Source organism: Cygnus atratus, chromosome 13 (genome assembly GCF_013377495.2).
Source record: "Cygnus atratus isolate AKBS03 ecotype Queensland, Australia chromosome 13, CAtr_DNAZoo_HiC_assembly, whole genome shotgun sequence".
Taxonomy (NCBI): Eukaryota; Metazoa; Chordata; class Aves; order Anseriformes; family Anatidae; genus Cygnus; species Cygnus atratus.
The window spans coordinates 5134932-5160791 of NC_066374.1; the positions used below are offsets into that span (position 1 = coordinate 5134932).

The window sequence follows — 25860 nt, forward strand, 5'->3', positions numbered from 1 at the left end:
AGGACTCGGGGAGGTAAAGGCGAAATTAAATGCACAGCAACCCCAGTCTTCAGCGGGACGGTCACCTGCGTCTCCCTTCGTGGCACAGCATTGTTCTGTCAGGGCTGCGGAAATTGCTTTGGGAAAGAAAAACAAAAGCAATGCTTGAAAATGCGAAATGCATTTGCGTGAGGACAGACAGATTTGCATGCGTTTGTTCAGCACGCAGACTCAGCAGCGAGTGGATTTGCATTTATCAGCAGGTAATTAACTCTGCAGCTCTGAAAGCACCCGGGGTGGGACGGGGACATCCCAAGCACCGGTGCCCTCCAGCAGCCATGAGTTGCTTCTCCTGCCACCTGTGCAGCAGGAAAATGGTGGCAAAAGGTTAAAGCAGCACAGCCTCCAGCCCGTCTCCAGCAGCATGGCTCCACCACACCGCTGCCCCCACAGCCACGCTAACGCCGTCCCGCCTGGCAGCAGGGGTGCTTGGAGCCCCAGATCCGCAGGGCTCAGCGTGGACCCCACCTTTGGATGGCCCCTGAAAGGTGGAGGCAGAGCTTGAGGAGCAGGATGAGGCCCGAGGCTGTGACCCAGGTGCTGCCAGGCACACACCCCGTCCCTGCCCTCTCCCCGTGTTGCTTTGCTCCTTTTGGGACGAGGTTTCTGTCCCCTGGCAGCAGGAGAGCCCCCTGCGTGCTGGCAGCTCCTTTTTCACGGCCGATCCCATTTCAGACTTTCTGCCCGTGATTAAAATGAAGAATAATAATCGGAGCTCATCCATCAGTGACAGCTGGCGCCTGCCCTCTGCTAAAAAGCTTCGCTCTGCCTGGGTATTTTTTTCGCTCCCTAAATTCAATTAGGTGTAATTAGGACTCGGCCCCATTACGGCCACGACTCCCCCGGGCCAAGCGTGGGGCCGGTGGCCTCTCGCCTCCTGCTGGCCCTGCTCCCGCGGGAGCCAAAATGCAGCAGCATAAATAATAATTAAACATTAAAATGAATGGTTCTGAACAACTAGCCCTCGCCCCTACAGTTCCCAGCTGCCTCCCGTTAGAGGCATCGAGGACCAGCTTTCAAACAGCTCCAACCACAGCTGGTGCAGGTCCACCCTGACCGCACCTTGGGCTTCTCAGGTGGGCAGAGCTCCGGGGGACACCGTGCCTGCTGCAAGCCTCACGGCTGCCCAACCCCAGGAGAGCTGCCCCTGGCCTCTACAAACCTGGCGACACATCCCCGTTGCTCTGGGGTCTTTGTTTCTCCGCACCTGGAGCTCGTGGCTGGCTCCGGGAGTTTTAGCAAAGCTTATTGCGGCTTTCCTTCTGGAAGAGGCAGCAGTGAAGAACGAGGGGGTGACGCAGGAGCAATGCAGGGAGGTGGGTGGCTTCTCACTTGTATCTTTTCTCCCCACAAATTAAACCCGTTCCTTCGGCCCACCTGCGAGGCCAGCACATCAATGCGGGGCAGCGGGGAGGCGAAGCCACCGCTGGTTCTCCTGAATCAACTGAAGCCAGGGAGAAAGAGGGAAAAACCTGACTCAGAGTTGTGTCTTGAACAATGCTTGTGTTGCAGCGTTCACTTGGTAGCACCAAGTTCAGCCAAGGAATGAGTGCTACAGCCCAGCAGCGTGTTGTGCTCTAACACACGTCTTCTGCAGCCTTCTCCTGCTGAAAAAGTCACTTCACTTGCAACCAAGAGACGGGAGAAGGGAGGAGGGAGAAGAAAAAGGTATAATCGAGGATCAAGCAAGCCAGAAAAACACACAGGCGAGATCAGGTATTCTCTAAAAATCCAAAGTTTATTCATTAGAATTCAGTGAAAGGAACATTCAATTTAAAACACAGTCAATACATTAAAAAGTTGAAAGAACTAGTAGCAATGAGACCAGACCAGGACAAAGCCCCCACCAGACGGTCCCCTCGCGGGGGCCAGAGGGGAACCCGCTGCCTCCGCCAGGCTGCCCGGAGCACTGGGGCCAGCGCTGCCAGCAGCAGGGCTCCCTTGCAGGTGGCCACAGAGGGGGACAGCAAGGGACGGACATGGGCAAAGCGCTGTTTCGTTAGCACTGACGGGCTTTTCTAGACTTCTGCGTGTTCCCTGCACCACAAGCAAGGCACCTGCAGAGGCAGCGGCTGGACAGGCACTGCTCCCAGCAGTGGGGAGCGCGCAGCGGGGTGCCGGAGGGGCAGGAGGTGGGCTGGCCGGGCTGAAGGCCTTTTTCCTTTTCCATTTTCTGCGATCATCCATCCGCAGAGAGAAGAGCCAGTACCAGGTCTGAGCTGCACTCGAGACAGGGCCCGCACACCGAGGGGCAGAGGGAATGTGAAAGCAGCGAGGGTCAGCGCGCCCCCGGAGTGTTTGCCAAGCCACCTGCCTTCCCGCCCCTGCTCCGGGAATGGGCCAAAACCATTAAAAAAAAAAAGAAAAAAAAAAAAACACTAGCAGCACTCCTTTTTGTTAGGAGCTATTTAATTAAAAGACAAAAACCTGCGCAGGGCTAAATGTCTCAGATGGAACTGGCATCTCTGCCGGCATTGGCTGTCGGGGGAAGAAGGGACAAATCTGCTTTCAGTCTCAGTAATTTTTTAGCTTTTCAGCATTTAATTTTCTTTTTGCCTGTCACTGTTTGGTATTGTTCTCTTCTGCTCAATTAATCAACGTGACCTTCTGCAGAGAAGTTATGTCAGCCCTTACACCCCACACAGGGTTGCAAACTCTGCAGGGGCACAGACATAGAGTCAAGCAAACAAAGCAGCATATTCATTCAACTAAAAAAAAAAAGGGAAGAAAAGAACCACGTTAACTAGCGTTAGGTCTTAGCTTACCAGAAGCTCTTGTTTCAATTAAGATCCCAAAATTCGAGGCAGTGTTGCTCCGGGAAGAAGCCAGGCGGGGAGGGGACCCTCAGACCACAGGGTTATTTTCAGAACGATTCCCAGACAGACACGGAGCAGGCCAGGCTCACAGCCCTGAGCAGCCCCAGAGAGGATCTTTGCCACTGGTTTCAAGATCATCACGGCAAACCAGCCGACAGCATCTCCTGCCCCGCGAGGTTGTACGGGGATTTAAGAAAAGCCCCAGTATTGGACAGAATAATTACGCACACAGAACAGAAAGCCCCAGCTGAAATCCACGCTTTTTTAGTTTAAAAGACAGCCAACAACACTTTCAGGGAGAAATCACCACGGTCCACAAATTCAGATTAAAAACAAAGCTAGAAAACAGGTGACAAGTGTGACAAACCAGTATTAAAACAAAGACATCTTGGCGGCGTCCACAAAGAGAGAGTAAGTATTGGCAATGGACTGGCTGCTGATTTTCAGAGCCAGGCCCTCATATAAAGTTGAGCAGCGTGGTACACAAGGGTATGAGAAGCGAGGTGGTTTTCTTGCATTGCACAGGCAGTGGCAGCAGCAGTGACAGCAATAAATTGCTTTTTCTCCATCGGAACTGTAAACCACACCATTTTAAAACACAACGTACGTAAGTAAAAGAACAGTCCATAAAATCTCCCCATGAATATAAAATGCAAAACTATACAAAAATAGATAAAATCGACCGTTTTCTTGTGTGTATATAAAAAACAAACAAACGAACAAAAGAACAAAGTCCCCAAAATGCAATACAGAGTTACTTGGTAGGCTGACCTGAAGGGCAGTGGTTTGATCTGTAAGTTAACAGCGATAATCCACCACTCCGAGCCAAGGCTTTCCCTGGAAGGGACGTACTCAGTTCCTTGAGGTTTGGGGGAGATTTTCCTCAATATCTCGGCAAGACAACCTGCTATCCTCACTCCTATGACTTATTTTTTGGCTCAGCAGACCCCTTTTTCACAAAAAGCCTCGATTACTACTCTCAAACTCGGGCTCCTTGGGTAAGTCTCTGTTTAACCAGGTTAAACGACAACAGCTTCATCCAGAGACGAGCAGAACTGCTGCAGTCCTGGGTGAGAAATTGGGCTGCTGCTAGCTTAGATGGGCTCCAAGGACTCAGGTGGGGAATTTCTTGGAAATGGTGCTTGGTATGAGGTTGGCAGTGGTGAACGAGCGAGCTCTGAGGGCATCGTGGGCTGCCAGCCCCTCTCCCCCATAGGAAAGCAGCCGTGGGTCGATCCCACCCCGAGGCAGCCGTGCCCGTGCTCCAACCGCTCCCTGTGCCACCAAACACTCCCTGTTTGGCTTCAGCAAACCCAAACAATCGATTAACATCCGTAAATCGGGGAAAGGATGGAGGATCACCCTTACACGCTTCATTTCCAGACCCATTGCTTCTGAAAGGGGGGTGTGAGTATTTCCCCCCTCCAGGGACTTGAGCGTTAATTTGGACACTGCAACTGTGAGAAATCTCTCCTAAATCCCTAAGGGGACAAGATCAAGGCCCTGGAGCTTGTATTTGGCACTCAAAGAGTAGCTCTTTTATAATTTCCGGGTAGAAAAGTATTGTGGGGAAGATCTGGTCCTATTTATCCCAGAGCAGACAGGTATTGTAAGAGCAGGAGTGCATTAGGTAATGAAATCCACTCCACGGCAGTGAAAATCTACAGCCCAGGTTAGAATAATGAAAATTTTTACTTCTTTCGGTTAATGGGGCAGAATGCTCCAATAATCCTGGAAAATGGGTTTAAAATGCTTTTAAAAATCTCACTTTAAATCAGCAGGTGTCTGCTTCATTTAGTTCAAATCAAATTAAGACGAGAAACCTTTGGTATAAAGTCAGATTATCAAGTCTTGGCTGTATTGCTTTCACACATTAGTCTAGGAACTGTTGTCAGTAAGTCTTTCTACTACGTACCTACAACCAAAATAATTATTACTAAAGAGACATGCATTTGCAACTGTACATTCATTTTAGCACTGAGACACTTTCATACTTCACCAGGACTTTGGCAAACGCTGCGCCATTTACAAAAACACTACGCAAAACCCCCCTGACCTGCAAGATGCCTTTGGTGACACGCTGAAAGAAAATAACCACTAAAAATCCAGGAAGAGGCTGCTGCGGAAGCCAAGCAATTACGCTGAGCAACGGTTTGTGCTGTGCCATCTCTGGTGTTGCTAGCACTGTCTGCCTGCCATCTGTCCCTGGCAGCGGGTTGCAGTGGAGGGAGCTCAGCTATGATGCCGGTGTCAATTAGGGCTGCTCTGTCCCACGAACCCTTTTGGCTACAATGGGAGTGAACAGAGGGTAGAAGAGTCTGTCCCACAAAACCCTTTTTGATAAAAGAGGAGTGCACAGAGGGAAGGAAAATGCTGCACAGCGGGTTCCCACAGCACCTCCCTGCAGAGGCGCTGGTACAGAAATACTGAAAAATGAAGGTTTAGTCCCACAGATTTGCAGACAGCTCTGCTCTAACCTCAGGAGTCCGTTCACGGAAAAAAAAAATCATACATAAATGGAACTGCCAAAAATCAAAGCCTGGCTTTGCCATTCCCTGCTCCTTCATGGATGCACAGGGACAGGGGTAAGAAGCCTCTTCCCAAGACGAAATAACAGGACTTCATTTTGCTTGGGAACACAGCACAAAGCAGCTCTCGGTGCCTCGGTGCTCCCCAGGCACGGTGACACCGGGGGCTGCTCGTGTTCCAAGCACATCGGTCAGCGGGTCGGGGGCACAGCCAGGCACCGGCCACAAACAGCAGACCCTGGAGGAGGGGAACGCTGTGGTATTGCCCGTTTGGGATTATTTTTTTAATGCTAAAAGCTCTGCTGTGAGAAGAAGCAGAAAAGGGGCAAGTCAGGGGAAAAAAAAAAAAAAAGCTATCTGTAACTGAATTAAGATCAGGCTCCAGAAGTTGGACAGCAGCAGGAAGAGGCCTTGTAAGTCACAGAAGGCGAGGTTTGGGTTACAGACAAAAGTGTTTAAGATCGACCAGGACACAACAGACTCCTTGAGGAGAGACAGGAGCTCTGTTCCGCCAGCCTCAAAGTGTTTCCAGGAGCTCTCAGCCTCCTCAGCACAGAGCCTGCCTCCTTAGCTCATGTCCCTTCTCCACACTCGTTGAAAGAGGAAAAACAAACAAAACAATCAAAAACCTGCAGCAATCTCCAGCTTTTTTGTTCCCTCCAGTTAGGAGGAAGAAGTTGTGAAGCCTAATTTAGGCTGCGTTACATCCTGTATTCCAATTAACAGAATACTTTCCCCGCATGAGTTTATGCAAAGAAAACAAACAAAGTAAAAAACCCACAAAACTTCCTTTTGAAGAAAGTAACAGCATCGGCAACTTCACAGCTACAGGCACGATGCAAATTTAGCTTATTTCAAAGAATTCCTACATGTGCCCGTGGCCTGGGAGAGGCTAGGAATGTGGGACAAAGCATGGGAAATGCTTCACTTGGAAATTATGCACCATGAAGACAGACCACGACAAAAAAGGGCTGAAGTTTTGTTCTGGAAAGGGAATCTATCAAGAGAACACCCCTCCGAGTGTTGTATTTTTGAGCAAATTAAAGCTAGAGCTGAAAAATGTTATCAGCACGCACACAAAAGCTCCTGCTTTCCTTTTGGGCAGGAAAAAAAAAAAAAGTTACGGCAATGTTCCCCTTTCAGCTGAACTGCCTCCTTTCCTTGCTCTCAAAATAACCTGCATCCTTCCTCTGGGGTCCCCAAATCACGAACAAGATGGAAGACATTAAAAGTCTGTCCGAAACAAAACGTTTCACCGAGAAGAGGAAGAAAAAACAATTTCTTCTGAAACCTTCCCCGAGACTTGCTCCCCTGGCTCCATCCTGAAGTGGTGGCTTCAGGAAGGCGCCCGAAAGCAGCCTGGCCCCAAAAACCCCAAACCAGGGAGACGTGACCCCACGCAACCAACTAACGCCCGAAGCGAGGGCGCAGGGCAGCAATGCTCCCTGCTCCTCCCAAACATCAAATCCTCAAATCTTTCCTCCAAAGGTGACGGTGCCCCTTGAGCTGAACCTGCCGAGAACAAACCTGCCGTGCTAGAAAAGGGTCCGTTTCCAGAATTTATTCTAGCAGCAATGGGGCCGTGCACTGGGGCCGCATTTTGCATTGTGTATTGTATTCGAGAGCGGTGGCTCGCACTGGGAAAAAAAACAAAAGTGCCTCAGTGTTAATCCATGAATCTAGGAGGTTGCTCTACTTCAAACCAGAGTACCCACAGCAGCGCGGAACGGCGGCAGCATGCAGACCAGGTGCTTACTGCAGCTGCAGGAGTTCATCTTTGTTGGCCCAGTTCGACATTAAAGTCGCTCCTTAGTGTTCACTTTCTCCCTCCCCCTGCCCACCCTTTTAACCCTTTCCCCCCTCCCCGGCTGCCCAGGAGGAGCTATTTGGCTCCTGTTACATTCACCGCAGCGCTCGGGCAGCCGGCGGGCAGCGCGCTCCCCTGCGTGCCTCTCCCTTTCAGCAGCTCTTTGCCGGCGCTCCCGAAGTGCTCCACGAAGCAGGAGGGGCTTTTTAAGGTTTCGGTGCTGTCATCGTGAAACTGGGGCACCCCCTGGGCCACGCCAACAGGTTTGCACTTGGCTGGTTTCTCCGGGGACTGAGCGAAGCCAAAGCTCTGCGGCGGCTCCGGCTCGCCCAGCGGTAACACGCGGGCGAGCTTTTTGGCCGCGACTTCTCCGTGGTACCTGTAGGCACCGGGCGCCTCCGGGGGCTGCCTCGTGTCGGCCTGCAGAGGTAAATTGGACGGCCTGACCAGTTGCCTGTCCAGCTCCGGCTCTTGGGGCCGCCTCTCCAGAGCCTCTCTGGCACTGCTGCGGGAAAGGGACAGAAAGGGGGAGTCGGCGTCCGGCTGCTCGGACGGCTCCCAGCCGCTCTCCAGCCCAGCAGCCGGAGCAAAGCCCCAGCGTTTCACCCCCCCGGGAGCCAGCTCGGCGTTGTACTGCAGGTGCTGCAAGCCTGACCAGCCCAGCACACTGTCGGCCTCCCCACCTGCAGGAGCGGACAGCCCGGCGTCCTCTTTGCTCCTGCTCCTTCTCGCACCGTCCAAGTCCTTTTTGTCCCATTTAGACCAGAGCTGGCACGGCTTAAGGCCATTCTTGGACACCTGCAGGTCGGCGAGCTCGAACTCGAGGCTCTCCGTGTCGAGCGACCTGCTCCTCCTGTTGACGGAGAGGGGCGCTGGCATGGCCGGGCTGAGCCCGTGCAGGCGCAGGTGGCGGGGAAGGCTGGCGACACCCCAGTTACAGCTCTGGAAGGAGCCCTGGGGGTACCCGGGGAACATTCTCTCGTCACATTCAGCAAATGACTCTTTCTGCACGTAGCTGTCGTCAAAGGCCTCGAAGGATGCGGCGATGTCCTCGTCGGCGTTCATCTCGAGGTGCTGCTCACACTCCCCTTCCCCTTCCTGCTCCACGTCGACGATGTCGAAGGTGACCATGGTGGGGAGGACGGGGAGGTTCTGCGTGAAGGAGGAGCCGGAGTCGGAGCTGCCCAGGCTTTCCGAGAGGCTGGAAAAGAGGGTCCCGCTGCTGGTGAACTCCACTAGTGCTTGCGAGAAGTTCACGGCATGCTCGGGTTCACATTCGCTGACAGCCTGGGGCTCCCTGGGGGCGGCCTCAGCCCCGTCGCGGCGGTCGCTCTGCGAGCAGCTCTCGCGCTCGTGGGGCCTGTAGCCGGGGAACGGCCCTGTTTTGGGTGGGGCCACGCCGCCGTGGACGGGGCCCCCGAACAACGCCTGATCCGGGTCAGAATTGAACCCTGGGTTGTTCTTCATGAGCTGAATAAGGCAACTTCCTTGGGCTTTTTGGCTGTTGTAACAGTTCTCTGGACACAAAGGCCCTGGAAAGTCCCTCCACTCCGGGTTTTCGCCTCTCGCCACCGAAACCCCGCTACTCACGCTCCTATTCAGAGCTTGAGAGGCAATCTGCTCACTACCAAGGCAACTCTGATTTTTGCCAATCAAGCTGGCTGCTCTAGTTTTACATTCAAGGTACTGCTTTTCCCTGGGAACATCAAGCCGTTTCAGGACCGGTTCCCTCTGCAGCTCCCAGTACAGCAGCTCTTTCTGGATGGCAGCTAGCCGCTCTTCTTCGGTTTCCATAACACCCATTTTCTGATCCATCATCTGGATCAAGCCCTTCTCAGCAGGGAGACAGAAGTCCAAGAAGTAGCTGAAGATCTCTGGGCGAGAGACTTTGCTCTCAAACAGGGATTCCTCCCCGTGCGAGGGACTCATTAGCGTGTCATCTGGCTCATAAAACTCGTAAAGTGCATCGCCGCTGTAGCTGTCTCTAGGCAGACGGTCCTTCTTGATCTCGCAAAGCCCATCCCCGCCTTCGTCCTCTGGTCCCGGCGTGGTGGAGTCATAGTAACCCTCGTCGCTGTTAGGTGCAGACTCCTGCTGGTCGCTCTGCGGCGTCAGGAGCTCAACGCCGTCCATCGCCCCCCCGGCGTAGGGGTGGGCTTCTGCCTCGTGCAAACCACGCGTCTCCAGCTTGCTGCTCGCCGCCTGCGGGTCGCGACCGCTCATGGAGGGTGGCAGCTGGGCTTCGTAGCTCCCGTCCCCTTCAGTGGTGCTGTCCCACATCTGCTGGAGGTACTCCTCCGCCTCCTCCGGCATGGCCATCTCCTCCCCGCCGCCCTGGTAGGTGACGAGGCAGGAGCTCCGTTTCGCAGCATCTCTGCTGCGCTCCACAGAGATCGCGCTCTCAGCAATGCTGAGGATGTCGGGCTCAGCGATGATGTCTCCGCACCCCGTGAGGGAATCGAAGCTCTTCAGGGACGTGACGTCTCCGAAGATGAGGCTCAGCTGGTCCCCAGAGTGCAGCGAGGGAGGGTCATTGTCCGCCAAGTCGGGATGCAGGGCCACGGGGAGGTGGCTGTAGTCAGACTCTGCACAGACGGCGGCGTCCACCTCTGATTTTGCATCCAGAGCATCCTGGTCCCCAGGCATCGCCACCCCATCACCCTCGGGGCTGCCCTGGTCAGCCCTGAGCCAGTCTGGCTCAGCAGCCTCCCCGGAGTTGGTGGTCGTGCCTACCGAGCAATTATCCTCCGAGTTCCCTGGGCAGGCCGCAGCGAGGGGGACAGACCCAGGTCCCCTTTCCTCTGTGGCTCCTTGGGTTTCCGTTCCCGTGCCTCGAGCTTTGTTGGCCTCCTCTGAGTCCCCAGTCCACTCGGGGAGCTCTGCTTTCTCGCACTCAGCCACCTTGCTCTTGCGGTGACGCCGGATGCTGTTCAACAGCCCCTTCAGGCCTTTTTTCGGTCTGGGAAAGGATGACTTGTCTCCATTGGGCTTCTTCTCACAGCCCTCAATACTCCCTGGCGGAGAGCCGTCCTGCCTGCCAAAAGCAAACTTGACGCTGGTGTCTATGGCCACGTGAACGCTTTGGGAGCTCGGCAGCGGGCAAGGATGCGAATCCTTGCTTCCATCCGAAGGGCTTTCCAGCTGCACCCTGCTGCCCTCGTCATACACAGCACCGCTGATCCCATCGTGGGTCTTACTTTTACTGAGGCCCTTTTTCGAGGCTCCTTTCCCCTGGCCTTTGTTTCTGCCGCCAAAGAAACTGGGCAGCGTACATATGCTCCTCTTCCCTCCAAACAGCTTGAAAGCAGTTTTCTTCAGCTTGCCGGGGGGGGCCTGGGGCTGCTGCTGCTGCTCAGCAGCCGCGACCGAGGCATCGCTCCACTGGGACAGCCGCTCGCCGTTCTCCTCGGGCTGCTGGTCGCTGCCCTTGCGCTGCCTGCACACGGCGGACTGAGACCTGCTCCTGGCAGACTCCTCTGTGCAGGCTGCTTCCATGGCAGCTGCTGGGCTCAGGTCTGTCTAGCTGGAAGCGAGGACTTCGGTGGCAGAGTCTTCCTCCGGGCACGCGGGCTGAAGCATCGTGGCTGACCTAAAGCAAAGAGAAAAGAGAGAGGAGGTGAGGGCATGGCAGGGGCTGGTGCAGAGTCACTCGCAGCGGTGTAACGAGGCGAGGTGCTTCGTCCCTGTCTGGAACCGGCACTGCAAAAGCCCCCAGGAGCCACTCGTCTCACCTCACCTGCTACAGCTTGGCATGGAAATGCCACAAAACTCAAACTCACCAGACCACCAGTTCAGGAAACCCACCAGCACCCACTGGGCAGCATCACCGCATCCAGGCCTGGCCCCACGCCACCTTGCTTGCAGGCACATTTGTTTGGCCTCCTTTTGCCAAAGGGGCAAGGAGGGGCTGCTAACAGCGGCCTGCCGGCACAGGAAGCAAGGGCATCTCCAAAAGGGAGAGGGACTGACACCTCCCAAACTCTACTTCCAGCCCTCCCAAACAGGAGGAAGCATTTTGATAGAGAGCCAAGCCAGGCAGCAGCCCTTGCAGTAAGCGTGCATCCAGCTGAAGAGCTATTTACTGTACCTTTTTTCCCCCCTCTCACCAGATTTCAGTTGTTTTTAAAATCATCTGTCAAGCAAGAAAGAATTGCATTAAAACCATTCATTACAAACCACCCCGATCAGATTATCTCAGTAGCAGAGAGAGAGGTTTTAAAATTTCAGCCTGGATTGATGTCAATAGCAGAGAAATAAAATAATAATATTTCTTTTCCGGAGTCGAGATTGGAGAGAATAAATCCAATGAAGATTGTAATGCACTGCTGAGCTGCTGTACCTGAGGCTTAGCCCTGACTGGGACGAGGCTGGGAAAGCTTTCCACAGGCTTTGCCCAGAGATCCTGAATCAGAAACACACCCAGACGATGGCTCCTGGAGCTCAACAGCAAACCCGCCACCTAAGATCTTCTCTCGAGCCTTGGGAGGCTGCACAGAGAGTATCACAACGGTTATTTGCCCCTGTAATTAACGAGAGCCCTGGTGATCTGTGGCTTCTGGGGCCTTCCCAGAGCATCCCAGGGGGGTTGTGGCACTTTTCTAGCTCTGACAAAGCACTTCTGGACTCCTAGATGCTTCCCAAACCCTTCTGGAGCAACTCCGTGCTTTCTCTGGAGCCTCCCCAGAGCCTCTCCGCAGAGATCTGTTTAGGTAGGACTGAAAGACAACAGCATGCACACATGTGTGCGCATAGATTGTTTGAGAAGTGGCAGAAAAATGAAACAGGAAAGAGATGTCACAAATTCAAATTGAAAACAAACTCGCTCTGGCTCCACATCAGCACTGGCATCAATGGATGCGCGCTGCTGTGACCACATGGCCATTTATAGATGCTCGCAAAATTAAGTCACCAAAGGCAAAACCCCAAACCTGAGATGAGGGTTAAAAGCAAAACCAAGCAAATCCCAATAAAAGACAGCACGTGTCCTGTCCTCAGCTTCCTGGGGTGGCCAAGAGGGACAAGGGGGAGCCAGGCAATCTGGGAGCGAGGCAGTTTTCTGCCCCAGGTCCAGAGCACCCAGGCCTGACCCTGGCCAGGTCCTGGGGGTCTGTTAGCACACAGCTGTGGCACAGCACCCTCGCCAGCAGGCTGTCCTGCTCCGAAACCGAGCTCTGAGCACCACATCCCCCCCTCCAGGGCTGAGGAGAGCCCCTGATGTGGAAGGGACAGCCTCCATCCTCCCCAGCGCCTGCCGGAGCAGGGGCCCGCGCAGCACCCCGCTGGGCTTTCCTAACTTTGTAGGTTTGCAAACGTGCACGGCCACCTCAGCTTCCAGCAGCAAAGGAGGAGGAAAGCAGCCCAGCCTGCACCTAAAAGCTTCGGGAAAACGTCACTGATTTATCCCCCAAGCACACCGAGGGTCTGAGGGCGCTCATCAGGCCGCTCTCCTTCACGCGGGCTGATGCTGCCTACGGCAAGCAGGCTGCTAAATCCTTTCTTTGTGTCGCACCAGAGATTAGGTGGGGAGCCCCTGATAGCGATCGGTGGACTCACCCAGCTCGACCCAGCTGCCTTTCGGCAGGGCCTCACCCTGCAGGGCCAGAAACCCCCAAATCCCTCGGCGACCCCCAAGCACAGCACTGCAGAAGGGTCCGGCTGCTCGCGCTCTGTTGCCTCCTCTCACCAGGAGCCCAGCTGTGCCCCAAACCACAGATGTTTCTGAGCAGGGAGGGATGGAGGCCCTGATGCAGCGCTGGCCGGGCAGCAGTGGAGCCCCAGAAATCTGCTCGCACCCCACGTACACCTGAGCGCAAGGAAATACCTCCTCCTTAGGCAGCACACATCCAGCCGCAGGTTTTTGGCCCCCACGTCAGATCAGAGACCTTCCAGAACAGCAAGAAGCACTGAAGGGACGAGGCCCGAGCACAACAAACCAGGAATCCCCCCCCATACAGGCAGGTTCACGGGGATGGCACAGCTGCTAGCACAGGAGGTATGCACCCAAGCACGATCAATTAATTCTTGCAGGCACCAGGCAAGGACAAGCTACAATCAATTAATTCTCAGCAAGGGAACAGGAGCGTCGTCCTGATGCTACAAACAGGGGACTGGGAATTAAGGGACTTACCGCATCTCAGGGGAGTCTGTCCTGCTGCCAGGATTAGGAGGCAGAAGCACCCCCAGCAAGAGAGCGGATTTCTGTAAGCCGGGAGAGCTGCTCGAGCACCGCTTGGAGGTTTTGTGTCAGATGCAGCACCTCCTCTCCTTAACCCGGGGGGCTGCTTTTGCCGCAGCTGGTGCTACAGACAGCCAGAGCAAGCCCAGGGCTGGCCCAGCTCTGCAGCACGCCCGGGGAGCCATCGTGGCAGGCTGCTCACGGGACCTTTCCAAAACTGCAGTTGTGCTCCAGCTCTGGAGTTAAAGAACAAAACATTTGAGCAAATAACATGGAGCCCAGCCCTAGCTGGAATTCACCAGATTCTGACCGCGCCCGCAGACAAAAGACATCCTTCCACGGACCTCCAGAGTGCCTTGTCTGAGGCAGCAGGAACTGAGCTGCAGGCATCTGCGGTGGGAGAGCTCTTCCCCGAGCTCTGGTGCTCCCTCCTGCTGTGGCGGCGCGATCCCTTCCCACAAACCGTCGGGTTCCTCCACGTGGGAGCTCCTGCCCCGCAGAGCTCCGGGCCTGTCCTAAGAACCAAAAGCCCTGAGAACTGGAAACCACCTTCCATTTTCCAAAGTATTTTACTCGTGGCCATTTTATACCTAGTTTAGCTTACACGCCTTTTCCCTTTTGCAGTGCTTAACCCACAGTACACTTACCCCTAAATCAGATTCCCAGTTCTGAGGCCGAGTGAGCCCTCCCGACTCCCCCCGTGCAGCGTGCTCTGTACCCCCCGCGCCACCCTGCAGCCTTTTCCGTGCCCACGATGACAGAAATTAAATCCTTCCTGAACAGAGGCAGCGAGAAGAGGGGCGAGGGCCAGCAGCTGAGTGGCACTACATACCTGGCAGCTTCCCCCCCGCGCTCCCGACAGAGCCATCACGGAGGTGCCCCACATAGCCCCGCGGTGACGGCAGCAGCACAGCCCTGATCCTTCTGCAAATCACCCACAGAAGCTCCACTCAGCTAGCATTTTGCCGGACGCTGCTTACGAACAAGCAGCAGCTCTCCCCATGATGCCCCCTACGCCTCCGCACCGCTGGTGCCCCGTTTGCAGGCGCGTTATTACAGCCGTCAGTACTGACGGGCACAGAACTGACGAAGTGTGCCGCCCCGATCCTCAAATAAACTGTTGCACGAACGAGTTTTGTTACAGTAAAAACAGCAGGCAATAGAAATCGTTTTGTTGGAAAGCTGCGTGTTAATGTCATTCTGTCTAAGAGACAAAGACAACTCGAGCACTTCAAAGTTTCAGTCCCGAGGCCTGATTTACCAGGAGCTTTATAGTTGTAAAACTCCTTTAGTCAGAGCTGTGATTTTCTTCAGTTGTTTTTTTCCTGCGATAATTACACCAATGTGAAGCACCACGTGGGCAGATATCTACGAGTTCAAGAGTGCCTGGCGCCGGTGCTGCTTATCCCCAAACCTACTGGTATAACCACATCCACAGCGGGGAAGCATTGACCCTTTACCCCACCTGGGTGTAATTAACATGCCATATTTACATACTTATGGAGACAGCCGGGATCCTCAGGCAAGAAAAACCCTACAGCTTAGGCAGAGATGCTGCACTTACACGGCAGCACCTTGTTTTTACGGCGAGAGATAGCTGGTGTGCCAGAGAAGGTCCCGAGACACTGGCGCTGACTCAGAACGAGCTTCACAATTTGCATTCGCCACCAACCTCAGCTTTCCCCTGCTCAGAGCTTCCGCCTCCCCTTTTGTAAAAGGAAATTCTTTCGTATTTCATCGCGTTTTAACATCAGGCAGGTGGGTTTGGAGCGTGCTGACGCAGATGGGTAAAGAGAGAGACACACTGGGGAGTAAACAGCACCTAGCCCCCCAGCACATCCCTGCTCCGGCTCTGAGCTGCCACCGAAGATGCTCAGCAGCGGCCGAAAATTGGCCCAAAACCTGAGAAATGAGTCAGGTCGCACAAAACCGATGCCCAAGGAACAACCTGCTGCACCAGGGGTACCACCGAGCAAGGAGCCACCGCAGCCTGCTTGCTGCAGGACCTCAGTCCCGAGCAGAGCTGACCCGGAGCAGCGCAGCGACAGCAGGCACAGACCTCGGGGTAAGCCAAGAGCACGGCGCCTTCCCCTCACACCGAGATCACAGCCACCACAACTGCGAGTAGTAACCACATGAAAAAAAAATGCAAGCGAATGCTTTTACGAGACGGGTGTAAGTTTAACAGCTCTGCCTGAGGAGCTCGTGACGCCTCCATTAAGTCTGGTGCTGAATGGGAAGGCAGATCCCTCCCACGGAGGCATTCCCGTGCCTCTCCCCACTCAGCCCCAGCGCGGCGCGTGGCTGTTTGGGTGCCTTGCTCCACGCACGGCTTGTCTCGGCTGCTGTCCGTCACCTCGCAGCTTTTTGGATGCGAAAGACGGAAGTCTGGTGGGAAAGGTCACAATAAACTTACGGAGAACAGGGACTTCAGACAAAAACATGCAGTCACCCAACCTTTGGGGGAAGATGGAGCGCATCAAGAGGCTCAAGCAGTTCACCGTCAACCTCAACACCAACACTGCGTCGCAGATCCAATCCTGCCCAGGCTGGAGCGAGCACCAACAGAAACCTGAGCCAGTACACAGCACAGGTATTTTGGTCTACCAGAAAAACACACGTGAAAATTCAGTTTTCCACTCGTGGCTCGCAGATGGCTGAATTTGTGCGAAGTGGGACACCGGCAGTTACCGGTCAGGCCTCAACGGTTGGGGACGAGAAACATGGCCAAGAACCTGGGGCCACATCCAACGCCACAATGAATCCGGCTTTAAAAGCCTCGTCCAAACTCTTCCTGAAGACTGCGGAGTCTCAGCAGGGAAAGAAACCCAGAGCCATGTGTTGGGATGCTCAGATCCCACAACCTCCGAGAGCCAACAACCGTGTCGGTGGGTTCGACACCAGGGTAGGAAGGCCGGGGGGACGTGATTCCCGCTGGGGACAATCGGTCTGTCGGGTGCTGGGCTTGGGGCTTGGCACGAGCAGGATGCCACCTCCGTGGGGTGCCACCTCCGCGTGTCGCCCGTGACAGCCCCCGTGGAGATGGAGGGGATGAAGGCACAGCGGCTCTCGGGGGGCTCAGCTCAGCCTGCCCACCTCAGCAGCCCGGCCTCTCCTCTCCTCCCCGGGCCCTTCCCCAGCCCAGAGCCCCCCTTCCCCGCACCCCCGCAGGACGGGAACACCCTCGCCCTCCGCCGGCCCCGCGCCCCCCTCACCCCGGCAGCCCCAAGCCCTCAGCTCCCAGCTCCGCGGAGGCTGCCACGGCCGGGCCCAGCACCGCTCCCGGGGCTCCGGTCCGGGAAGGAAGCGATAAAAAATAGAAAAATAAAAAAAAAAAACCCGAGCGCGGCCGCCACCCCCGGGGGGACCGCGGCCGGCCGGCCCCCGCGGCCCGGTGCGGCGGGGCGAGCCGGGGCCTTGCGTGGCGGCCTCTGCCGCAACAAAGGGCCCCGCCGCCGGGCCCCGCCGGCCGCCCTTACCGGCGTGCTGGGCCGCGGCCGGAGCTCGGCCGAGGAGGAGGAGGAGGAAGCACGGCCCGGCCCTGCCGTGCCCGCCGCCGGGGAGGGACGGGGCGGCGCCAGCCGAGGAGGGAGGGACGGGGGCGGTGGGGGTTTGTCACCAGGCGCCCGTTGGGGCGGGCCCTGCGGGCTGGTCCCGGTTCTGGGGTGTAGGTCGGGGGAAGGGGGCGACGGTCGGGGCGGTGAAGGAGCGGCTGTGGCAGGGGGCTGCTGCTGGCCCTGGGGAGATGCCCCGAGGGGCTGCACCTTGAGCCACCCCTTCGGGTCACCCCACTGCGAGCCAAAGGCCAAAATCCCCATTAAATTAATATCTATTTTACTGGACGGTCCCTGCCCTCTCTCCCTTCAGATGAGCACCACCAGGGCCTGGATTTTCACTGAATGGGGGTAGAAACCTTATCACACGCATGAGGGATGAGCAGCCTTCGTGCCTGGCTGCTTGCACCAGGCTGAGCCTCCCACAGCTGGCCAGAGGTGGAACATCCTTCCCCCCGTGATCCTGGCCCCCACAAACCAGAAATTCAAGGAGATGGTTTAGGAAGTGAGATACCAGCATCTCTTGGCAGGCAGAGTAAGAGGGAGCACAGCAAGAGAGGCTCCAAAAACTCCTCCTAATCACAAAACACCCAGTAATTAATAAATGCATGCAGCTGGCATTAGAGCCACCAGCTGGTACTTGCTTAGTGTGATTACTCTGAAAATGAAGTTTTTCATCCATTCAAGTATTAGCTGATTTGATTTCCATTCCAGGTCAGCAGGGCCTGTGAGTCATTATCTGCTTACACCTGCCTGACGGCCCAGGCACGGTGCAGGGGGGTGTCATCCCCAAAAACCCATCCCCCAAAACCCCAGGGGCAGCTCACCTGCTGCGGAACCAGCTTTCTTCTCCACAGCTGCACGGCGAAGGCTCAGGACCCCCCAGGTGATGCAGACTCAGCTGCACTCCCCTGCCTACAGCTGAAAAGCAAAGGCACCTTTTCACCCCCCCACGTGCATGAGTGGTTTGGTGGAGGCGAAAGCTGCGCCTGCGTGAGTCCAACCCTTCCCTGGATGTTTGGGGAGCACTGTGACAGCAGCAGGGCATAAGCTCCAACTCAAAATCCTGCAGGGCAATACAGAGTAGAACAAGAACAGGACCAGAGTTACCTGTCAACAACTGCAGCCAAAGAGCCAGCACGTGCTCCTGGGTAGAGCTTGAAGTGTATGCAACCCCCTCAGGCCTTCGTACCTAAAACAACTTCCCTCTAACTTCTATTGCCATTTCTGAGGAGAAACCTGGAGGTGAATTAGTGCTGAATAAGCAGCTGGAGGGTTTCTCCACACAGCACAAGCCAGTGTCAGGCCCTTCGGAGGAAGGCCTCGCACTGTTTAGGGCAGCCTACAGACATGATAAAAATCTGCACTTTTATAAAGCCTCCATAAAACCACGCTTCCTAGGATGTTGGATCATGTCAGATAGAAATGCATTCATAATAGGTAGGAAACCAGTTCATAGCACCTGCTAAGCGCCTTGATGCAGCTACACCAGCACACCCAGCAGGAGGCAGAGCTACAATACCACTGCCTTGGAGGTCAAGGGCATCCAACCCTCCTGCTGCCCCAGTCCCCATCTCTGTGCACGCACGCCTGCACTGGGAGCAGGCAGAAGGGCTCTTCTTTTGGATCCCCTGGCAGTGGTTGACTTTAAGAGGGCACAGAGCACTCGGCTCTCCCAGGCCTGTGGGGATGTGCTGCCACTGGGTAGAGGAACAACTGCTCGTGCTGTTAATGCCTTCCCGGAGAAGAGGCTGCTTCATATCGTCTTGAGGAGAACAGGGCCCGTTAGATCAGGCAGCCCTGTTTCGCAGCCGATGCACAATTACTCCCTGCAGAGTGATTTCCAATGCTTTTTCCAGGCTAATTTGAAGCACACTGAGCTCAGGGGGCCTGGATGCTTCTCCCAGGAGGCTTCCTGCAGCCTAATGGACACTAATTAATAGATTCCACAACCTCTGAAATAACAATTAGATTGGGAACCAATAAATAATGCAGGGCATGCCTGTGTTTACAAACAGCGACCTGCACAGAGCTGATGGCACACTGACATTGTGCAGAAGTTCAAGAGCTGCCAGGAACCCACAGCAAACCCCACACCCTGAGCTCCCAAAGGCACCTTATGGTGTGTGCTTCCCTCTGCCTCTGAGGTACGACAACACCGGAGTGAACAAACTACAGGGGATAGATGCTGCTAAATCCTAAAGATGGCCCAGGCTGCAGCAGTCAGTCTCTTTGTCACTTCTGGATGATGTCAGCCGGGGTTTTAGTCTCTTCTGATACCAATTAAACAATATTTTACCAAACAGATCACAACAGTTTAATAAGAATATTAGCATACATTAAAAAAATCCTGCACGGTCACAGGCACCCAGCCCAGACAGACACCCCAGCCCCTCAGCAGTAACATGACCACTTCTGAGGAGGGTAAAATGATGCTTAAAGATAGCGCTGGAAAGGGGAGGTGGGAGATTGGGCATCGGGGACTTTTGGCTCTGAATACTTACTGCAGCCCTTGCCTGAGTCACCTACAGGTGTGGTCATGGGGGAGCTGCACTGGTGTTCCCCTGGGCTCAGGAGCACCCCAGGCACGGTACGGAGGAGGTGACAGCCACATGAGAGCACTGGGGCAGCGGACTGTGGCTGAATGCAGCCTCCTGCTGACCTTGCCAGGCTGCAAGACAGAGGAAGCACCTTGGAACCTCTCTGGGAAATGGGTCTTACGCGCCGCTGAGGCCACGCTGTGGGGAAAGACCTGCAGGTCTGCTCAGATCCTGCTCTGCTGTCACTCTGCTACGCCTGGCACAGAGCAGGAGCTGAAGGCTTCTGTTTGCTCTCCCACTCCTCTCACTATCTTTTCAGGCAGGCGATGCGTTTCAAGAGAGACTTTGTAAGCAAAAGTACTTTGCGGTCGCAAATTCACATCCGTTTCGTGCTGTGCAATGGCAGCATCAGAGCAGCTTTTAATTCAGGCATTGGGCACGTTTCTGGGGCAGGCATCTTCCATGGTGTGTCCCTGCTAAAGCTGATGTCGGAGGTAGCTCACCAGCACCGGGGGGATGTCCAGCTCGCCGAGGGCCTGCGCGTGGCCAGCCTGCTTCAGGAGGCGCCTCACCGCCAGCCTGGACTGAGACATCAAGGATTTGGGATGAGCTGCATAAGGAGAGGGGGAAAAACAAAACCATCACTGCAGAGCTTCAGGACGCACAACCCTGCTCCCCTCCAGCTCGTGTGCTGTCAGCAAAGGGAGCGCTGATGCACCCAAACCAAGCATCTGCTGGGGCTGGGCATGCGGTGCAGTCAGCCACAAGCTTTGTGGCACATGTTTTGTGGGAGCTGGGCACATAGAAAGGAAATCTTCCAATATTACACTGAAAAAGTGCCATTTCCCTGGACCTAGGCAGCACAGGAAAGCTGCAGCAGAAATGAGAAGAACAAAGAAAAGCAGCGTTTAACCCAAAAGGTTTATATTAAGCGGAAATACCAGGCTGTGGAAATTCCCACATGCTCCAGATCAGCCCCAGCAGCAGTGAGGACAGTCATTTAAAGCAGCTCCTTTAGGAAGCTTCTAGAAATATCTATGAAAAGCAGATGCCAAGGTGAGTCCGACTGCAACCACATAAATGTATGCAGTAGCTGCACCGAGTCACACCAAAGACCCCTAATTGGGTAGTCTGTCTCCAACAACAGCCAGCAGGGGGAACTGAGGATATTTGGTGGACATTAGAAGCAAGCCGTGCCATGATACACTCCCCTGAATCCCAGCAATTTCTCTTGGGAGTTTCCTGGGGCAGCATGTGTATCTGAGCCATCATTTAATCACCAGTGGTGGACCTGTTCTCTGTAAATTTGTTAAATCCTTCTCTTAAGGTGTTCAGTATCAGCGCCTTTTTTGTGGGTGTTTTTTGTGTGTGTGAACACCATCGTCATTGGGGGAGAGGGAGAAAGAAAGAAACGTTCAGAATAAAATGGCAATAATATTCAAGAATGTAAGCCTAGAGAGAGCCATGCTCTCAAGTGAGGCTGCAAAGAGGGTCAAAGCTTGCAAGAAAGCCTTGCCCAGGCTGATCTCTCCCTCTCTGTGGGGGAATAGAATTAAAGGGAAGGGGAATCCAAAGCAACTTGCCCCCAAATAAACAAAAATTGGTGCTAATTTCCAGCCCTGGGGCCACACGCACAGATTACCTCTCGCCTGCAACAGCAGCTCCAGGCCCTCGCTACCGGGTGGCATCTTTTCCACCGTGACTTTTGGCAAATAGACGTCGGCTCCAAAGTCGAGGAGCAGCTTGATGAACTCACGCCGGCAGCCGTGCCTCAGGCAGATTTCCAGCAGAGTCTTGGGCTCCTTGATGCGCGCGATCATCTTCTCTTCGGTGCAGTTGTAGTTGGGATCGGCGCCGTAGAGCAGCAGCATCCTGAAGCACGCCAGGTGCCCGTAGACAGCCGCGAGGTACAGAGGGCCAGAGCAGGCGGCGGAGTTGGCGGCCCACTCGGGCACCCTCGCGTGGACGTTGGCCTCCGCGCCGTGGTCCAGGAGCTGCTGCAGGATGCCAAGGTCCCCGTCCCTGGCTGCGGTGAGCAGCGGCGAGCTGTTGTTGTAGATGCTGCCGGAGGGACTAGCCCCTGCCTCCAGCAGCGCTTTCACGCACTCCAGGTGGCCGTTGCTGACCGCCGTGAAGAGCGGGGTTTGGGCCTTCACGTCCAGGCTGTCCACCTCTGCCCCGTGGGCCAAGAGGACCTCCAGGCTCCGGAGGTGGCCCTTGGAGGCAGCCAGGCGCAGCGGGGTGCTGGGAACGCCCCAGCCGCTCCGGCTGTTGATGACCCTCTTGTACCTGTCTTGGCTCAGGAGCCTGTCAAGGGTTTGATAATCATCCTCGGATACTGCTTGGTTCAGCTCCTCGCTTTCTCTGTTACCTTCTTCATCTTCTCTGGGCTGGAGCATGGAGAATATCTTAGTGATATCCATTAGGCTCATTTTTTTGGTCTGTCTCCTGAGTACCACTTTCATTGTAAACAGTAAAGCCCAATATCTATGGGACAACAACACAGGGTTAGAACCAGTTACCTCTGACACCAACCCTACCCTTTTGTTATTTCTACGCATTATTGAAGGAATATTCTCAAAAACAACCATATTAAGTTTCTGACACGTGTATCCCACTGCCTCCACAGGTGAGGAAATCCACACTGGATTGATCCACATTAAGGCAAAGACTGAGGACATCGCTGTAGCACTCGAGTGGGCCACCTCCCCTTAAAACGTTGCAATTAAGAACATGCCAAAAGAGGTGAATTTGGTGAAGGCCAAAGGCTGCGTGGATGAACTCACAGACCTCTTTATTTTAACTATTAAATGCTTTTCTGCTGCCCCCAGAGGTGGGGACGGGCATGGGACCACTCACAAGATACTCAAACCCAAAGCTCAGGAGGGAATCTGCATGGCCACAAACTTTTGCAAGGACTCTGCACCCGGCTGGTAAATGAAGCTGCCCATTTTCCCAAAACCCTCAGAAATCACCCCATCGAGCTGTTCCCAGTGAGAGCTTGAGGAAAGACCACGTGTGAACAAGTAGCAGAATTGACTCTGCTTCATATGGGCCAACGCTTGTGTAAAAAGCCTCACTAGTAGCTGCATTTCCAGGTATTTTGAGGCCTACAGAAAACACGATTTAGGAGCTGACAGCATCTCTGGGTTTTGCTCAAGAACACTCACAAACAAGAACTCCACTTTTCAACCCAGTCACTTTTTTTTTTTTTTAAGGGATTGGATTTCACAATAAGAGAGGAAGCTAACATGAACATAGCCATATTGTTCAAGGATTTTCAGCATTGCCGTTCCTTGAAGTGTTGACATTTAAATTCAGTGCAATGAACTCCCTCCTCTCTCCTGCCTACTCAAGGAACAAGGCTGCAGGAAGGATCCGTGTTTTTTCCAGCAGGCTGTGCAGGGAGGAAAGAAAGGGGTTCCTGAGCTTGTTATACCCATACTGGGGGGTGTTTGCAGGGTCTATTTGCAGGGTCCAGCCTCAGGGTGGCCGGGCAGCACCAACAGAGAAGGATGCGATGTGGGACAGGCAGCCAAGCAGCTGGACGCACTACCCGGGCAGGGCAGAGGAATTCCTCGCAGCACCGCGGCCCTGCAGCAGCTCGGGTTTCCTGCAGGAGAGGCAGCAGCAGCGGGAGGGCTTGGTCTCCCCCGCCTCAGTGCAGCAGGGCACAGAGCAATTAGCCCCATTCTGCAAATGAGCATCTGATGGCAGCAAGGCAAAGCCACAGGAGACGTGTCCCACATCAGCCTTTGATAGCAAGGTGTGCAAGCTCAGAGGGCTCCCCTGTGCCGAGTCACCTTCGCATTGCAGCTCTATTTTTGGGTTTGAGCGCAAGTTTGACAGCAGCTAGTGAAGGCAAAGCTCTGTTGCACGTCCACCTGTTAAATGAACCCAATCCATTTATAGAGAAACACTTGGAATTATATATTACTTTTATTCTTTAAACACACCAATAACAAGTGCTAGGGCTTTGGAAACCTCTCTACTGACACAGCTAATAGTTGTTTGGGGGGGGGGGGTGGGGGAGAGCTATGTGTGGGATGGTGGGGGTGGGGATTGAGGGTCAGGGATTATTACAGATTTGATCTGAAAAGAAGACAGTTATACTTCCAATGAAAATAGTCTGGAAAAATAAATCCAACTGTAATATTTCCTGAAGACACAGATTAGGGGCAATACTTTGACAGTGTAAACACTGGTGTGAGGAGCTCGCAGATACTCCTTGATCCAAAAAACTAGAAGTCAGAGCTTTCAACACTTCAGATAATGCAAGCTGTCCGTGTATCTGTGGACACAAAAAAGGCTGGAGCCGAAGATGACACAAAGAACAGAGTATACTCACACCTTTAAAGCTCTGGCTACCAAGTGATCTTCAACACCCCACGCTGCCCACGCATCACTATGCTGCTGCCTTACCTCTGTGAGGTAGGTGACGCTCACACCCAAGCCAGGCAGGGCTGCCGCAGTCCCATGGTGAATTCCCCCGTGGTTTGAATGCAAAATGGAGGTGAGAGAGAAGTTCTTGCTCCGCCAGGGATGGACATCCACTCCGCGCAACTGGAAGGACGCAGGCTGTCAAGCTCACAGCTGAAATGCCACTGCAGGGAGAAGGGCCAGGGAGCTTGGGCTAATTTTAGCCCCAGCAGGCATTTATCTTCCCACTTCCATTCTTGGAAAGTTCCCACTGGGTAAATATAGATAGGGGCAGCAGGGGGGAGACTCAGACAGGTGCAGGAGGCTGTTTGACCCAGGGCAGTAGCTCCGGGCAGACACAGGCTCCATTTGCTTCAGTTTCCTTGCTGAAATTGCAGGGAACTGCTTAGTTTTGAGTCCATGCTATGACCCAGCTCACCAGGCACTGCCCTGGCAGGACAGCCCTGCCCTGTTGCAGCACTGGCCTTCACAGCACCACCGTCCCACTGGATTCCCCTGTTAATGCCTCTCCTGAGTGCCTTTTCCACTTTCAGAACAATAATGGGCAAAAGGTGCTCTCCTCCCTGCTAAGCCTGCCAGAACAAGCCACTTATTTGGCTTTATAAAATTGCACGGCATATAGCGAGGCAAAAGCTTTACAGGGGCAAACACAAAAGGGGGAAGGAGTGCTTGGACTGTCTTATCAAAAGCTGTCAGCTGGTAAGTGTAATCCTATTTTATCCAGTTCCCTGTAAACCTTTTCCTAACTTTTTGCTGGTGGAGCAGGAATGGTCTGACAGCTTGAAGAAGCACTATCAGTGGTACTAGATAATGAGAAAGGAACCAAGTTATCCAGCAGGAAAAATCTCTGCTGCAAGAACTGAAATCAGGGGACTCTGCAAAACATGTTTGAAGTCATGTCGTTCCCCTCCTCTGCACTCCAGTGAGTTTATAGTTGCACTGTGAGAAGTGTGAAGAGTAAGAAAGTGAAATATTAACAGGTTTTAGACTTTTGGCTTACTTGCAGTTTCACTCTCTCCAAATTCACTCAAAAATATTTATTCTACAAAAAGGTCCATTTCCCAAAATCAAGGCTCCATAAAATTGAGAAAGAAATGTGAATAAATATCTGAACAAAAGCTGGGAGTTAAGGATTTATTAAATATCAAGAAGCTGCAATCACAACTGGGATTCTGCAGTCAGAAAAGCCAACCCTGACTGGAAAGCCATTCAACAAAACACAGAAATAAAAACAGCAAATAAAAAGGCAGAGTATGGGGGAGGAGGGGAATACAAATAAGTCAATACACCTTGAGAAATAGGAAATGCAGGAAACTAAGAATTTAGACATGAAAGGAAAATCCTTGAATGGAAAATTTAAGGATAAATTGCATACTCTGTTGCTGCTGCTTAGTTTTCAACCAAGAAATTTCAGAAGCACTACCAGCTTTTCAGCAAAGAGCAGTGATAAATAAATCCAGGAGTAACGAAGCAAGGACTTTGGAGTACTTGTTGAATAAATCTACCCTTCAAAACCATACAAAAGCAAACTGAAATACTTTTTATGCTCCTGTAAGTGCTAAAGAGCCATGTTAAACAGCATCTTGCATGACTACTTAAATCAGTAGATTCAGATAAACACTAAACAGGAGCCCAAGCAGAGCTGACTGATAAAGTCAGCCCCATTTTGGTTAAGCTTCCTAATGCTTCAAAGCCTGGGGAAGGCTGAGGAGTCAGGAGGAACATTTGTGATCTGTCTGAACACCAAAAGCAATTGGACTCACCCTGAGCTAGTTCACTGACCTGACACATTCTCTAGGCAAAGCAATTCCTTTCTCAGCTGTCCATTAACTGGGGAAGAATTAAAGGGCAGAAGTAAATTTAATGCCAATCAGAAAGGTTTTTTGGAAGGTAAATCCTGTCCAGTGCAGTTGCTTTCATTAGAAAGATTATAGCTATTAACATAGCTGAAAAAAAGTAAT

General features: G+C 53.7%; 2 protein-coding genes across 2 annotated transcripts; both read right to left on the reverse strand.

Annotated features, from left to right (window-relative positions):
- Positions 1-1636: 1636 nt before the first annotated feature.
- On the reverse strand, positions 1637-10685 carry AMER1 (APC membrane recruitment protein 1). Its single transcript, XM_035541941.1, has 2 exons — positions 7284-10685; positions 1637-7020 (listed from the first exon to the last, which is right to left on the reverse strand). The coding sequence occupies exons 1-2, from the start codon at positions 10683-10685 to the stop codon at positions 6949-6951; spliced, it is 3474 nt and encodes a 1157-aa protein (XP_035397834.1). The 3' UTR covers positions 1637-6948.
- A 9250-nt stretch (positions 10686-19935) lies between these two features.
- On the reverse strand, positions 19936-21930 carry ASB12 (ankyrin repeat and SOCS box containing 12). The gene is made up of 2 exons (XM_035541891.1): positions 21102-21930; positions 19936-20069 (listed from the first exon to the last, which is right to left on the reverse strand). Exons 1-2 carry the CDS (start codon positions 21922-21924, stop codon positions 19936-19938), a joined length of 957 nt encoding a protein of 318 aa, XP_035397784.1. The 5' UTR covers positions 21925-21930.
- Between the last annotated feature and the right edge of the window lie 3930 nt (positions 21931-25860).